Source organism: Mustela putorius, unplaced genomic scaffold, assembly GCF_011764305.1.
Source record: "Mustela putorius furo isolate JIRA1106 unplaced genomic scaffold, ASM1176430v1.1 tig00000196_pilon_pilon_pilon, whole genome shotgun sequence".
In the NCBI taxonomy this organism is placed as follows: domain Eukaryota; kingdom Metazoa; phylum Chordata; class Mammalia; order Carnivora; family Mustelidae; genus Mustela; species Mustela putorius.
In genome coordinates, this window is record NW_025421310.1 from 970,541 (window position 1) to 986,009 (window position 15,469).

The window sequence follows — 15,469 nt, forward strand, 5'->3', positions numbered from 1 at the left end:
GAAAGGCCTCCTTGAGATGACACCCGAGCACAGACCTGAACAAAGGGACCCAGAGCTATGTGAATGTTTCTGGGGAGCAGCAAATGTAGATGGGGTGGGACGCGTGGGAAAGCTGCACAGAAGCAGGCATCAGGAAATGAGGCCCAGACTCTGGGGAGCTGGGAGCAGGAGCTGGTCCTCAGGGTCCTACGCACGGGGTGAGGAATTCTTTAGACCCCAGCCAGGAGAGGACCGGGCCTCTTGATTGACAGTGGCATGGAGGTGGCAGTTTCCCCAAAGGGAAATTGAGGCATTTTCTCAATCCCTCCAGTGAGGGATGGCCTCCAGGCCAGTTCAGGCAGGTGGTGGCCTGGGGGAGCTATCCCTCAGGCTCCTGCCTGCCCATTCAGTGCTCATCCCTTCCTTAGCCCCGAGATGTGACCAACTTCACAGTGGGCGGCTTTGCCCCCATGAGCCCTCGGATCAGCAGTCCCATGCACCCCAGCGCTGGAGGTGAGAGCGAGTGGGCAGGGGTGGGGCTGGGGACTGGGGGAGGGAGATAATTCAGCCCATACTCTCTGGGTGCCTGCTCCACTGGCCTGGCCATGATGGGGTTCTCGACTCACAGTGACCAGGATCCTCCCCCTGCACCGCAGCTCCCAGTGGCAGCCAGGGCAGTTACGGCAGTTGCAGGCTGCGCAGAGGAAGCTCTTAAACCCGGGGTGTGCCTTGGGGTAGTCAAGCTGGGGGAGAGGAGGCTTGAGGGTGCTCTGTCTGTAGACACAGCATGTAGGGGAGGACATGGCCTTGGGAACTGTGATCACACTGTGATGTTATCCTTCTTCCCTAGGTCAGCGTGGTGGCTTTGGCAGCCCCGGTGGCGGCAGCGGAGGCATGAGCAGGGGCCGGGGGCGGAGAGACAACGAGCTCATAGGGCAGACCGTTCGCATCTCCCAGGGGCCCTACAAAGGTGACCTTGAGGGCCATGTGGGAGGCCTAAGGAGGGGCATGACGGGGCACCCGACCCAGCTTGACTTCTTGGCTCTCACCAGGCTACATTGGTGTGGTGAAGGATGCCACTGAGTCCACAGCCCGCGTGGAGCTGCACTCCACCTGCCAGACCATCTCTGTGGACCGTCAGCGGCTCACCACGGTGTACGCACCAGGGCAGCGTGGGGCTGGGAGTGGGGGTTGTTAGGTGGCTAGAGGGTTCTCCTCACCCCACTGGTTCTCTGTGTCCACAGGGGCTCGCGGCGCCCGGGAGGCATGACCTCCACCTACGGGCGGACTCCCATGTACGGCTCCCAGACGCCCATGTACGGCTCTGGCTCCCGCACACCCATGTATGGCTCTCAGACACCTCTCCAGGATGGTGAGCTTGCCCGGGAACAGGGATGAGGGGTGATGTGGCGTGGCCTAGAGACAGGGCATAACAGACGAACACCTCTCTCCCACTCTCCCGTTTTAGGCAGCCGCACCCCGCATTATGGTTCACAGACACCCCTGCATGATGGCAGCCGTACTCCTGCTCAGAGTGGGGCGTGGGACCCCAACAATCCCAACACGCCATCCCGGTGAGGATTGGGGGGTGGGGACAGGGTTACCTGAGCCCGTGTGTGTGTGCAAGTGGTTATGCCGGGTGTCTGGGGGATGGAGGGGTCTGAATGGCCCTCCCTGAATTCTCTGCTCTCCGCCTGGGGCTGCTTATGTGCGAAGGGGTGGTTGGGACTGGGGCTGGGGATCAGATAGTGTCCAGTTCCCACCAGAGTAGCCTGCTGTGGTTAAGTCCTGGGCTCCTAGACAGATTTGTGCAGTTGAAGTCGTGTGACCAGTTTTGTGACCTTGGGCTGCAGCATCATCTCTACCTCCCAGTCTGAGCTGTGAAATGGGAGCCTCTGGACAGGGCTGTTGTGAGGTGTCCAGTGCTGTTCTGGAAGCATTTGCTGCATCGCTGTGATCACCGCAGTCATTCTCAACAGACTTCTTTCTCCAACAGGGCAGAGGAAGAATATGAGTATGCCTTCGACGACGAGCCCACCCCATCCCCACAGGCCTATGGGGGCACCCCCAATCCCCAAACACCCGGCTATCCTGACCCCTCATCCCCACAGGTCAACCCTCAGTACAACCCACAGACGCCAGGGACGCCAGCCATGTGAGTCCACTGGGGCTGACCCTAATTAGACCTTGCCCCGACCCTCCCCACTGCCATTACCTTCTTCTCTTCAACACCATCTCCAGCAAGTGCCCCTTTCTGCTCTGACTCTCCAGGTACAACACAGACCAGTTCTCCCCCTATGCTGCCCCCTCTCCTCAAGGCTCCTACCAGCCCAGCCCCAGCCCCCAGAGCTACCACCAGGTGGCGCCAAGCCCAGCAGGGTACCAGAACACCCACTCTCCAGCCAGCTACCACCCCACACCCTCCCCCATGGCCTATCAGGTATGGACCAGCTTGCATGTCCTTAAGGGCAGTGGGCTACAGTGGGCCAGGGTGGTGCATTGGTTGGTTCAGCTGTCAACTGTTGGTTTCTGCTCAGGTTGTGATCTCAGGGTCTTGAGACTGACTAAGCCCTGTGTCAGGCTCCAAACTCAGCGGGGAAGTCTGCTAAAGTTTCTTTCCCTTCCTCTGCCCCTCCCTGCACTCGAATGCTCACTCTCTCTCATTCTCTAAAATATATCTTTAAAAAGGGGGGGAGATGGGTTAGAATGGGCCTTGAGTCTGTGGGGACAGCCAAGCTAGATGACCTAATCCCAACGACGCTGTCCCCCTTTCACTCATAGGCCAGCCCAAGCCCGAGCCCTGTTGGCTACAGTCCGATGACACCTGGAGCCCCTTCCCCTGGGGGCTACAACCCGCACACACCAGGCTCAGGCATTGAGCAGAACTCCAGCGACTGGGTAACCACAGACATCCAGGTGAAGGTGCGGGACACCTACCTGGATACGCAGGTGGTGGGGCAGACAGGAGTCATCCGCAGCGTCACAGTAAGTGGGGCCCAGGCTGGTGGGTGGGTAGTTGTCCTCTCCTTTGGGATCCCCAATCTCTGTGGCCACTGGGTTTCTGTTTTTAATCACCTAACCACATTCTCCAGTATCTGTTTATAACTGGAAAAGTGGGTGTGGTAGGGTCAGCCTGTAGGCTCCACAGGGCATAGCTGGGGCCTTCCCAGCCTGGAGCAGTGACTGGCACCCAGGGACTAGGTTACTCTTTAACATAGTCCTCTGAGACCAGTTCCGTAACAGGGACTGCGTGTTCTGCCAGGCACCCCACCCCTGCTGCAGCATTACTGGCCTTTCCATTCTTTACTGTCACCAAGTTCTCTGTAGCCTCAGGGCCTTTGCTCATCACTTTCCTCTGGCTAGGATGCTCTTCCTTCTATCCTCTTACTAGTAAACTGCTAATCATCCTTCAGGGAAACCTTTTGAGGTATCTCCATGTAATTGTAACTCCATGTAAATTTTTTTCATGTTACTTACCTGCTGCTTAAAAGCTTAAAGTTGACTCAGGGCTGATTCTTTGATTACTAAGCCTGTGTTTTGTTCCTAAGTAAGTAGCCTTTGTTCCTAGATGAGGGACCAAGAAAGAGTGTGCTGGCCTTCCAGTAAATATTATTTGAGTTAAACACCAGGGACCAAGACAGCTCCAGGCCCTGCCATCACATAGCTCACATTCTGGTTGAGGAGGCAGACATGTCCCCAAAGAAAGAGAGCCTAAGTGACCAGAGCTGGGACAGGGGAAGCCCCAAGGGCAAAGGGAGCTATGGGAACCTAGAGGAGGCACCTTTACTTAACTTTGGAGGGGCTTGCGAGCTGCTTCCTGGAGAATGAGGTGTCTGCACCAAGACCTGAAGAACGAATAGGAATAACCCGAGAGAAGTGGCTGGGGAGGGGCTCAGTGTGTCCCAAAAAGGGGGACACACACTCAGGACACACTGAGGCCTGGTGGTGAGGGAAAGCCTGGCACATGTGGGGAGCTGAAGTATGTTCATTGTGGCTGGAACATAGCCTAAGGGGAAGGTGAGTGACAAGGCCAGAGAAGGGACTGGGCCAGGTCACGTGGCAGACTGGGGACCTTGGACTGTGTCCTGAGGAAGCTAAGCAGGCAGAAAACTGTGGGATCAGGTCTGTGGTTTGGAATTAATTCACCATGTTGCCGTAGCAGGGATGGACTAGGGAGGTGAGACAGAGGGCTGTGAGCCCTGGGGAGAGGTCAGCCCGCCCTGTGAGGCTGTGAGGAAGAGAGGAGAGAGGTGGCAGAGACCCTCAGGAGGCCATATGAACACATGTCAGAGCTGGAGGTTGTTGGTGGAAGAGCTTACCAACATGAGGCCAGAGCTCCAGGCAGGCACTAGGGAGTGTGAGGACATCCCTGAGATAACGGACGGGCCCAGGGGAGGAAAGATGAGGCCCGCATGGGGACTTGAAGAGTGCCTGAGCAGCAGTCTCTTTTGGTCTGAGTCAGCTTCATTATGGTGCTTCCCATGCTGGCCTGGTCAGGCTGTGTCCCCACACACCACAGGCCCAGGAACCAGGCCTAGCTTTTGGACTCTTCTGCCCTTGTCACCTTGGGAAAGCGACTTGTTGGAATGAGCCCTGAGCCCATGCCCCCTGAATGTGGGCAGCAGTCCTACACTGGAAACAGGCCAGACTGACTGGGCTGTCCCTGCCTACAGGGAGGCATGTGCTCTGTGTACCTAAAGGACAGTGAGAAAGTGGTCAGCATCTCCAGCGAGCACTTGGAGCCCATCACCCCCACCAAGAACAACAAGGTAACGAGGGGCCAGGAGACGGGGGGGCTTGGGGCTGCTGATGCAGAGCCTGACCCTGTGTCCCTCCACCCAGGTGAAGGTGATCCTGGGTGAGGACCGGGAAGCCACAGGGGTCCTGTTGAGCATCGATGGTGAGGACGGCATCGTCCGCATGGACCTTGACGAGCAGCTCAAGATCCTCAATCTCCGCTTCCTGGGGAAGCTCCTGGAGGCCTGAGAAGTGCAGGGTGGGCAGACCTTGGTGGATACCTGGCGGGCAGGGATCGTCCCTTCTAACTTCCCTGGTCCTCCGCTCTGACGCAGGGTCTGGGGCCCAGACCAGGGCTAATGTGGTTGTTCAGGACTTCCTTTATTTTCCTTTCTGGGTTCCTGTCTCCCTCTCTGGTGTTCATGGGAATCAGAGTAGAGTCTGCAGGAGGGTCCCCACCTTCTGCACCCTCCCTTCCACAGCTTGCTTTTGTGTTATGGTCTTTCAATAAAAAGCTGTTTGGTCAAAAGTGGTGTGTGTGTGTGTTTCGTAAGTGGGGTCATTTGCAGACCCCACTTACTTCCTGAGCAAATAACTGGATGGTACCTAAGCCTCAGTTTCCCCATCTAGAAAATGATACTGCCCATGCCAGAGGGCTCTTCAGGATGAATGTATGAGACACTGGAAAGAGATTATTAGGACAGAGCCTGCCTGTGATTGAAGTTTCATCTCTCTCAGTTATGTGAAGTGAAAATCCGTAACTCTCCAGGAAAACCTAAATTCCCCCTATGGTGCAGGATACCGCACCTGACGGTTCTCTCCCTGGAGCCCACAAACCAGTGACACCAGAATTGCTGTGGCCTGTCTCATGGCTTGGGGGTGGAGATGGGGAGCAAGGTAGAGAATGGGGCTTGTTAGTACCTTGACCTTTTTTACCCGACAAATGTCTTATTTAAAAAATAAATGCAATATCAAATGTATTATAAAATACTTCAGATATTCAAAAAAGAAATTACAACACCCGGAACACCCATGTCCACCACCACCAGCTTAGGAAACAGTATGTAGCAGACAGGACCCACTTGAAGCAGCAGCCCCAGTCCATTTCGCTCCACCGGGGAATGCTCAGAAGCCTGACCTCAGTATTTATCCCTAAATGTCACGTGGTCGTCTTTCCATGTTTTGTTACAAGTTTACATAAGCCTTATCTTACTTTTCTCGACGGAAGGAGGGAGATTCTTCATGGCTACCTATACCCGGCTAAGGCATCGCTGAAATGGCTGGCTTTCCAGACCCTTTCTTAGAAGCTCATGGGAGGAGGAGCAAAAAAGAGCTCTGAGAACTGGAGAGAAGGCTGATTCGGCCTCCAGGCTCCACGTGGGGGAAGAGTTCGGGAAGGGCTGGCTTTCGGTCCGCTTCCTGGACAGCCCCCCTCGGGGCAGGCTAGACGGACTAGCTCGCGGGTTTTCGCTTTCAGGACACCATCCGCAGCTACAGGGTCCCTACGCGGTGGCCTTAGTCTCACCCCCGGACACTGGGTGTGCCGCCCGGTGCCGCCGCAGGGGCTGGGGAGCGCTCCACGGCCCGAAGGAGGCGTGAGGTCGTCGGACTCCAAACCGGTCCGCGCACCGGGTCCGCCCGAGCCTGGCACGCCCGCAGCTCTTTGTCTCTCTCGGGCTCCCGTCCGCCCGCCCCACCCCTGCGCCCCCATTGGCCAGGGCTCGGGCCCGGGCTTCGAGAGGACGGAGCGAGTAGGCGGGGCCGCGTGGCGTCAGGGCAAGATGGCGGCCTCGGCGGCGCTGTTCCTCCGCTTGCGGAGCGAGCTCCGGCTCGGCGCGCGGGGGCTGTGCGCGAGGCTGGCGACACCGCCCCCCCGGACCCCGGACCAGGTGAGCCGAACGGGGGTGGCCCCCGAGTGCGGGGGTCCCTTTCTGGCGTTCCGGGCGGACCGCCGCCGCGCGAAGGCTCTGGGACGCAACACCTCAGGGTGCTGAATGGAATGCCGCACGCGTTTCGGGGCGCTTCTCTGCCTCCCGGGGTGGGCAGCGCTTTCCTCCCCTACAGAGCTAGGTGCTGAGGGCTGAAGTGCGTCCTCTGAACGCCACTTTCTCTGGACCCCACGTGGGTGCAGGGGGGAAGGTAGGTCACCTGTGTCCCCTCTCAGTGACCTCTCAGGTAATACTTGAGGGGAAGGGCCTGGGATGCTGGGGTCCCATTCTGGCCTTGGGGGTATTTCCCCGCGGTGGTGGTGTTGGTGATGATGAGGTAGATATGCGAGCTTCTAATCTCACCCTGCCTCCACGTTGACAGAGATCCAGCCATTCTGACCTCACTTCGTGCCCTTACTTCCCCAGGCAAGCCAGTGCCCCTCTGTCCCTGCTCCCATCCCTTCCCCTCGCTACCCGCTACTGTGAGCCCTAGGCATCCGGATGTTTTAATTACCCGTCCCATCCCCTTTTGTGCCCTCCATTGCCTGCTCCCAGCATCCCAGTGTCCAGCTAGTCTGCCTGATTTCATTTCCCTGCCCTACAGGATCCTAGGCACCTGGCGTATCAACTCTTGAACCTCTGGGATCCTGGCCCTGGACAGTCTAGTTTTGACTCTTCTAAGAGACCCAATCTCCTGGTTGCTCCTCCAGAGACACAACACTCTGAGGCTATGTGGGTGTCTGTTTCCTGGCTCCCGACCTTGAGCCTTCTACTAGGGTACCAGAGTCATCCTGCCCTTTCTCATTTCTCTCTGGGCTAACCTATCTCCTCTCAATTGCAGGCCACGGAAATTGGGAGCCGCACGGGCACCAAGGCCCAGGCTCAGGGGCCACAGCAGCAGCGGGACACAGAAGGTCCCAGCTACGCCAAAAAAGTCGCACTCTGGCTTGCTGGGCTGCTGGGGGCCGGTGGGACTGTGAGCGTCATCTATATCTTTGGTGAGAGACATATGCCTGTTTCTTAGTTTTGTTCCTTTGGCCCTCTCTTTTGCAGAGAGGCCCTTTCCCCTAAGGGTTTGACCCATTTCCTGGATCCTCCCTCATTAAGGCCGCCAACTAGAATATCTACCTTGGAAACGGGAGATCTTTCTTCTTCCTCTACCCACTTTGCTCAAGGTTTCACTCTTAGTTGGTTATGCACCAGGATCCAGAGAGTCACTTGGAAGAGGGAAAGTTAGGGAATTAGGGGCCTGACCAGCCTCCTAAGCTGCCTCTTCCTTCAGCACCCAAAGCTCCAGCCCTCCCCCACGTCCCTTCCTCCAGAGACTGTTGAGACCCTACCCTAGTCCCTCTTCTCTCAGACACCCAGGATCCTGACTACCAACCCCCTCCTCTCTTGATCTTAGGAGACCATGCTTCTTCCTTGTTCCCCCAGACCCAGGAATCCAGGCCCCCTGCCCTCTTCCTTCCTCAAGACCCAGGAGACCAGGCCCCAATTTCTCTCATTCCTCCCTGTCTCCCTTACAGGAAACAACTCTGTGGATGAAACTGGTGCCAAGGTGAGGGAGATAGAGACTCAGAGGCTTTGCCAGGGGTCCTGTGGTCCTGTGGGTCCTTTCCCTTTTGGTCTGCTCAGGCTCTTTTCTGGTCTTGGGGTGAGACTCCCTCCCAGGGACCTTTGCTGACTCCTCCCAGGGCCCCAGAGATTCCTCTTTGGGGTTTGATGGGGTTCTGCCTCTGCCATCCCAAACCCTATATTTTTGTTTCCACCTTCCAGATTCCCGATGAATTCGACAATGGTGAGTAAAAACAAGCACAGATTCTGAGGTTCCCCCGAACCTCCCTATTCTGCTATTTATGGGGATGTTGCTTTCCCATCTGGTGCCCCCCCACCCCTCCTCCTTCCACTGGGTGGTAGGGGAGTCAGCAGCTGGATGGCTTTGAGGGGAGGGGCATTACAAAGCCCTAGTCCTCTTCAGCCCTCTTCACTAGCCCAGGAGCAGATGGTCAGGGACAGTTGGGGGAGGGGAGTCCACCGTAGGAGTGCTTGGAGAGAGGGGGCTGTCTGTCACCAGACACATGGCTTCCTGTGCCTTAGATCTGGGCGGCTGCAGCCCTTAATCCCCTCCTGTCATAAAGACATCCTCTTTTTCACCCCCAGCCCCCCACCCCATGAGGCTCCTCATTTCCAAAACAATGTCTTCTTTCCTCCCTCCTCCTTTTAGTTAACCAGCTTTTGGTGGAGAGTTTCTGACAAATTGGATAGTAGAGAGTAGTTGTCAGTCTTGTCACATCTGGCCTTTCCCAGGAGAAAAATAAAATTGGTAGGTCCAGAAAGCCACCTTTGTGCTGGGGAAGTTAGCAGACCTACATGTTAATACCTGGTTGCTTAGGCTGGGCAGGTGGGTAAGTATGCTCTTTTAACTGGGTAATCTTTCTGGTTCAAATAAGTCAACGTACTGATTTAAGTGGGGCAGTAAACACACGGGTTTAAGAAGTGTGTGTTTGCTAGCATAACTCGTTGCCGTGTTCTGCTTGTGAAAAGGCAGGCCCGTACATAGATGGTGGCTTAATTAGACCAAAAGTACCGCAGTGAAGGAGGCAGTCAGGTAGACTTGCTGCTTTCAACGGGCTTCAGTATATTCATTTGAACCAGGATTTTTCAGTCTTGGTCCTCTCAGTACTTTGGAGCAGGTAGTGCTTGTTGTGGGGGAGAGCCCTGTGCCTTGGAGTGTGTTGAGCAGCATCGTGGGCCTTGGTCCTCTAGACGCCAGTATCTTGACAGTCACACGTGTCTTTAGACATCGCCTGAGTTCCCCGGAAGGTGGCAGACCAGATAGCTCCAAGTTGAGAACCACTAGATTATGAAATATGTAGGTGTGTGTACGTAGTTAGTGTGGCTTAAGTAGACTCAGCATATTAGCTCGAAGCAGGCAGATCCAGAAGCCTAGTGGTTCCAATGGACTGAACACACAGACATGATGTCAGCAGAGTCTCTTGGGTGTGGGTTTTAAGTGGGGAGACGTATCAGTGTTCGGTTTTATATCTGGTGGGGCGCGTGGGTGTAAGTATCCACATTAAAACTGGGCAGGTGGATAGATGTATTACTCCTGCCTGACGGTTACATCCTTCCCTTCTACCTTTGGACTTAGACATGAGCTTGTTCAAACCAAGTGGATCTGTAGACTTGTGTCCGGTAAGTAAACAAACCCCAGCTTCGTCTGGGAGGTTGAGCATTGGCTCATCTCGGAACTCCTTTGTGCCCTGCTCTCCTCCTAGATCCGATTCTCGTACAGCAGTTACGTCGGACATACAAATATTTCAAAGACTATAGACAGGTGAGCGGGAGCCCTGAGCCCTGAGCCCAGTCCCCAGCCCTCCTGCGTGGGCCCCTGCCTCCTCTTCTGAGTGCCCCCCACTCCGTCTCTCTCCCACAGATGATCATCGAGCCCACCAGTCCCTGCCTCCTCCCAGACCCTCTGCGGGAGCCGTACTACCAGCCGCCCTACACGCTGGTCTTGGAGCTCACGGGCGTCCTCTTGCACCCTGAGTGGTCGGTGTGTCCTGGGGACGGCAGCAGGTTGGGGACACTAGGTGGACTTGGGGATCCAGATCGTGATGATGGTTAAGGGCAGAGACACTGGCCCCAGCTCTGCTGTGTTGCTGGGGAGGAGGCGTCGCTCGCCTTGCCTTGCCTTGCTCGCCTGTGAGACTTCCCACCCCGTAGTTTGTTGTGAGGCTGCCTGGGCGCACGTTCCATGCTGCCGAGGAGTCAGTCAGCCTGGGACCCAGACCCTCCAGCCTCCAAAACCCTCGTCACGGCCGTGTACTCTTGAGCCTCTCCCTCCCTGCCCCACCCCGGAGCTAGAAAGATGGGGAGAGCACTCGTTCTGGGGATCCCCCAGGCTGGGGCTTTGTTCTCTTGGGGGTCTCTGGGTCTTGGTGTTTCACTGTCCTCCCTGCCTCCCCAGCTTGCCACTGGCTGGAGGTTTAAGAAGCGTCCAGGCATCGAAACCTTATTCCAGCAGCTTGCCCCTTTGTATGAAATCGTCATCTTTACATCCGAGACTGGCATGGTAAGGCCCCAGGACAGCAGAGGGTTGATCAGTGTGGCCGGAGGGCGGGAGGGTCAGGGCTCAGCCTGACCCTGCTCTCCACCCCCATTCCCGTCCCCAGACTGCCTTCCCACTCATCGACAGCGTGGACCCCCATGGCTTCATCTCCTACCGCCTCTTCCGGGATGCCACGAGATACATGGATGGCCACCATGTTAAGGTGTCACGTTGGGGGCCACGGGTTGTCCTCTGGGACTTGTTGGGAGGGGTGGCACTTCCTGAGGGAAAGAGGCCCCAGCTCTGACCCAAGCCACAACCCTGCTTCTGTCGCAGGTCTGATTCTGACAGGCCTTCGGCCTGCCCTCAGCAAGGGCTGGGCTTCTAGGTTCTTCTCCCTTCCCCAGTATCAGGGGCTGGGAGCCACTCCCAGTGAGGGTGCAGGGGATGGAGTGTCTCCAAAGGAGGCAGTTGGGGGTAACAGAGGGGTTTGAGATCTGGAAGCCATCTGATGTCTGTCTGGAACCTATTGTCTTTGGGGCTGTGTAGCTGTGGTAGCTTGTGTGAAATTCTGGGCCTTGTTTGCACTCCCAGGACATTTCGTGTCTGAATCGGGACCCTGCCCGCGTAGTCGTCGTGGACTGCAAGAAAGAAGCTTTCCGCCTGCAGCCCTACAATGGTGTTGCCCTGCGGCCCTGGGACGGCAACTCTGATGACCGGGTCTTGTTGGACCTGTCTGCCTTCCTTAAGAGTGAGGCTGACCCCTGAGCTCCTGGGCTCTGACCTAGGAGCCCTTGACTCTTAGGAGGAATGATAACTGCTTAATTCTGCCCCCACCCCAATGTAAAATTGGGTACTTGAGGTGTGGGAGGTTCACAAGCATCTTGTCATTTTTAGGAGTTTCTGAGAATGTTTGGGGGTGCTCGGGGATTTTTAGGAAATACTTGGGAGAATGTCCAGGGGAGCCTTTTTAGAGCATTCCAGGTAGCAGTGAGCAGCCCCAGTATCTGACCGTTACCCTTGCGGGCCCTGCTTCCCTATGGCCTTTCTGCCTGGCTGAGCCCTGCCTGCTGTGCCCGCAGCCATTGCGCTGAACCGTGTGGAGGATGTCAGGACTGTGCTGGAGCATTACGCCTTGGAGGATGACCCCCTGGAGGCTTTCAAACAGCGCCAGAGCCGGCTAGAGCAGGTGGGCCCCCCGAATCCGCAGGGGGTGGGGGGCATTGCATCAGTTCCCGAGGCTCCCAAGAGAAGGGCCCTTGAGCAGCCTGTCTGCACTCTGGCTGCAAGAGCTTGAGCAAGGCCTTTGTCTTCCCCATGACCTGTCCTGTAGGGACAGTTTCCCCTCTTGTAATGGGGGAGGGGGTTCGGTTCCACGGCCTCATCTGAGAGCAGGAGGCAGGAAATGCCAAGCATGGGTCTTGGAGAGGGGTAGTTTGCAATGGTTTCCAGCAGATCTGGAGGCCCCAGTTTTGTGTGGACAGGAGTTTGGGCCAGGTCTGGGAAAAGGGCTGGTGTTCTAGAGGCTTTGGGGAGGGGTGTGGGCTGGTCAGAGGTTTAAGGAGGGTGGCCCCTTGGATGAGGGAGCCTAGGAGGCAAATACCCACCCTGGGATGACCCTCCTCTGTCCCTCACCCCAGGAAGAACAGCAGCGCCTGGCTGAGCTCTCCAAATCAAGCAAGCAGAACCTCTTCTTTGGCTCTCTTACCAACCGCTTATGGCCTCGCTCCAAACAGCCCTGACCTCTGAACCTCCTCAGACTCACTGCCTGGGTCCTGGGCCCAGGGCTCAGTGCTCCCAGACTGTGGCTTGGGCAGCCACATCCAATAAAGTCCATCCCAGATGCCACACTCCTGTGTCCCGAGAGTCTCCAGCCTGGGGCATCGGGGCGAGGTCCGGGACTCTTGGGTCATCGTCCCGATCGGCCACCGGGCACAGAGTAGGGTCTTCAGTGATCAGGATGGGTTTGAACCCTGGCCTAGAAAGCCACAAAGCTGGGTTCCTCTGGCTGCGTCTTCCCATGTGCCATGTGACCACAAAAAGTGCGTTTCACTCCTTGATTTCCACAGATTCCTCACCTGTGGAAAAGGGAGGAGAGGGCGGCACGGGGGACCTGAGAGCCAAATCACTGCCAGGCCACTGTGTGCACGCACCACATGTGGGCTCGGGGGGCAGTGTGGGGGCTGCTCCCTCTGCCACCTGTGGCCCTGCGGGAAGGTGTACCTGGAGTTGCTTGATCTGCTCTTTTGACAGAAGCCCGAAGTTGTGATTTTCATATTAAGTCTCTTGTGAAATGTTGGCTCCTAACTGGGACAGGCAGTGTGGCAGCACCATGTGAACTTTCTGTGATGTTTATTCCGTGTCCCATGTCTGCACTGTCATGGTCGGGCAGAGCCACAGAGTACTGCAGTGTCATGAGGGTAGCCGAGCACTGGAGCTTCTGTTCGTATCATTTTAAGTAACCTTAATTTAAGCATCCATCTGTGGCTCGTGGCCCCTGCTGGGGACGGCACAGTCATGAGCCATTCCACAGTCCTGAGTTCCTGACTGGCCATGTTCAAATCCCAGCTTTACCACTTCCTGCCTCGTGTGGTCTTGGGCAGGTTACTTTGCCTCTTGTGCCTCAGTTTCCCCATCTGTAAAGGTAACGGTACCTAGCTCGCAGGCTAGGCTGAGTGAGGTGTCCCGTGGAGGCCCTTAGATGGTAGCCGTGGACCTTGGGCCTGGCATCTCGTGTCTCCACTTCCTCAGCTCACGAGGGGGGGGGTGATGGTAGGACCTGTCTTCAAGCAGTTGAGTCAGTCACGGGAAAGCCTGTACCCAGCGTGTGTAGATTCCCATACTGGCTTCGCAGACTGAAGCATCCTGGGCCAGTTTGACAGCTCCTGCCCCTGGCTGGCCCAGCCTCTCCTCCAGCCAGCACTTAGTGCGGGGACCAGTTAAATAGTTTAACTGGTGTTTGCGATGATAATGAAGATATACCTCTGTGGACCGGATTGAGTCTCTGGACTTGATACATTTTTTAAAGGCTCACAGAGAAGTGTTAAAATTTGCATACCTGCCCAGTCCCCAGGTGTACCGTCTATAACCTGGGCTAGGTCTCGGGGGTTTTGGTTTATGCATTCATAAGAGATTTGTAACAGTACCTCCCTCATTCATTGACTGACTCACCAGTATTTCCTAAGTGGTGACTCCCCAGCTTTGTTCTAGGCACTAGTCTGCATCAGTAAACAAATTAGGTGAAAAGTCTCAGGGGAGAAAATGGTCAGATATTTCTCAAAATAAGAAATGCATAAAGAAAAATAAGGTATGGTAAGTAGGCAGTGGTTTGGGGGCTGGAGGTGCTGATTTAGACTGGAAGGAACGGTCAAGGAAGGTTTCTTGGAGGGGGTATCTGACAGATTACAAGGAAATAAGGAAAGCCATGGGGATCTCTGTATCTGGCGTGGTCACCTCAGGGCCTTTGCACTTGCTGTTTCCTCTGTCGGGAATATCTTCCCAGGATACATATCACTTCCCCTTCTCCCCACCCCCACCTTGCGTCTTTGCTCAGATGTCACCTCAGCATGGCCTGTGGGCGCTAAGATCAGCTTGTAAGGAAAAATCCTGAATAGCCAAAGAGACTCCTGAAAATATACTTCACACATAGATATGACAGAATTCACCTGAAACATCCTGTCTGGCACAAACCTTCAATAAAGCCTGGCTATTTTTATGATCTTTAAAAAGAGATATCTCGGACCTGGAATCTGTTACCTTCCCAAGTTACCATCCAGGGCAGGACTTTGCCTTCTTCCACAGCTGGTTCTAAAGACTGTCCAAATTGCATTTGAATGTCTCCTATGATGGGAAGCTCACTTCACCTCCCCCAGTACAGGGCCTAACTTGCCTCCCAGTTGGACCATGAGGCTTGGCTCTGCTTTGGGCTACAGAGCCAGTTTAAGTTGAAGGATATGGAGGGGGGCCTCAAATGTCAGCCTTGGAGTCTTGGGAGTGTATTTTCCTTCTTTCCTTCCCTCCTCTTCCTGCCTCCCTCCCTCTCTTTTTGTCTCTCTGTCTCATTCTCTCTCTCTCTCTCTCTCTCTCTCTTTTTCTCTCTCCCTCCCTCCCTTCCTTTCTTCCCCATTCCCCGTGTGGAACCCATTGTGGGGCTTGAACTCAACCTGAGATCAAGACCTTGAAATCAAGACACTTAACCAACTGGGGCGGCCCTTGGAGTGTATTCTGAAGGCACTGCGGAGCTATGGAGGAGAGGGACAGGGTCAGATTTATGCTTAGATCCCATGGGCCAGAATGGTCTTGACTGGAGAGAAGAATCGGGGCTGTGGGACTCAGAGGAGGTGCCTGGCCACCTTAGTGAATGTTAGGGAAGTGCCTGCAGGAGGGGGAATCTGCTGAGAAGGGAATTCAATAGAGGAGGGAGTATAGAGGACGCAAGTAGAGGGAAGACCTGTGTGAAGGAGCCTGGGCTGTCTGTGCTGTGACCATGGCCTTCCCCTACTCAAAAGCTTTCCATGACTCCACTCCTCAGGATTAAGAGGAAACTTTTTTTTAAAAGATTTTACTTTTGGGGTGCCTGGGTGGCTTGGTTGAGTGAGGGACCTGATTTGGCCTGGGGTCACAATACCAGGCTCCGAGCTCAGTGGGGAGTCTGCTGCTCCCTCTGCCTCTCCCCGCACTCGCTGGAGCTCTAAAATAAATATATCAATCTTTAAAAAAAAAAAAGGAAAGATTGTATTTTTAAGTAATCTCTACACCCAGTGTGGGGCTTGAA

The 15,469-nt window shown here is 55.5% G+C and overlaps 2 protein-coding genes across 5 annotated transcripts in view; both read left to right on the forward strand.

Annotated features, from left to right (window-relative positions):
* The window catches only part of SUPT5H (SPT5 homolog, DSIF elongation factor subunit), a 28,164-nt gene extending 22,919 nt beyond the window's left edge, over window positions 1-5,245 (forward strand). For all 4 annotated transcript variants that reach the window (XM_004776161.3, XM_013047629.2, XM_013047628.2 and 1 more), the window contains 10 exons: window positions 408-492; window positions 830-949; window positions 1,032-1,134; window positions 1,224-1,351; window positions 1,448-1,553; window positions 1,976-2,134; window positions 2,251-2,419; window positions 2,761-2,964; window positions 4,653-4,748; window positions 4,822-5,245. In XM_004776161.3, the coding sequence (XP_004776218.1) occupies window positions 408-492; window positions 830-949; window positions 1,032-1,134; window positions 1,224-1,351; window positions 1,448-1,553; window positions 1,976-2,134; window positions 2,251-2,419; window positions 2,761-2,964; window positions 4,653-4,748; window positions 4,822-4,965 (1,314 nt within the window). In that variant the 3' untranslated portion in view covers window positions 4,966-5,245. The remainder of the gene's footprint in view (window positions 1-407; window positions 493-829; window positions 950-1,031; window positions 1,135-1,223; window positions 1,352-1,447; window positions 1,554-1,975; window positions 2,135-2,250; window positions 2,420-2,760; window positions 2,965-4,652; window positions 4,749-4,821) is intronic.
* Window positions 5,246-6,146: 901 nt separating this feature from the next.
* TIMM50 (translocase of inner mitochondrial membrane 50) lies at window positions 6,147-12,545 on the forward strand. Its single transcript, XM_004776269.3, has 11 exons — window positions 6,147-6,605; window positions 7,486-7,642; window positions 8,171-8,202; window positions 8,421-8,442; window positions 9,923-9,981; window positions 10,081-10,200; window positions 10,615-10,719; window positions 10,820-10,918; window positions 11,290-11,446; window positions 11,778-11,884; window positions 12,336-12,545. The coding sequence occupies exons 1-11, from the start codon at window positions 6,498-6,500 to the stop codon at window positions 12,435-12,437; spliced, it is 1,068 nt and encodes a 355-aa protein (XP_004776326.2). The 5' UTR covers window positions 6,147-6,497; the 3' UTR covers window positions 12,438-12,545.
* Window positions 12,546-15,469: the final 2,924 nt, after the last annotated feature.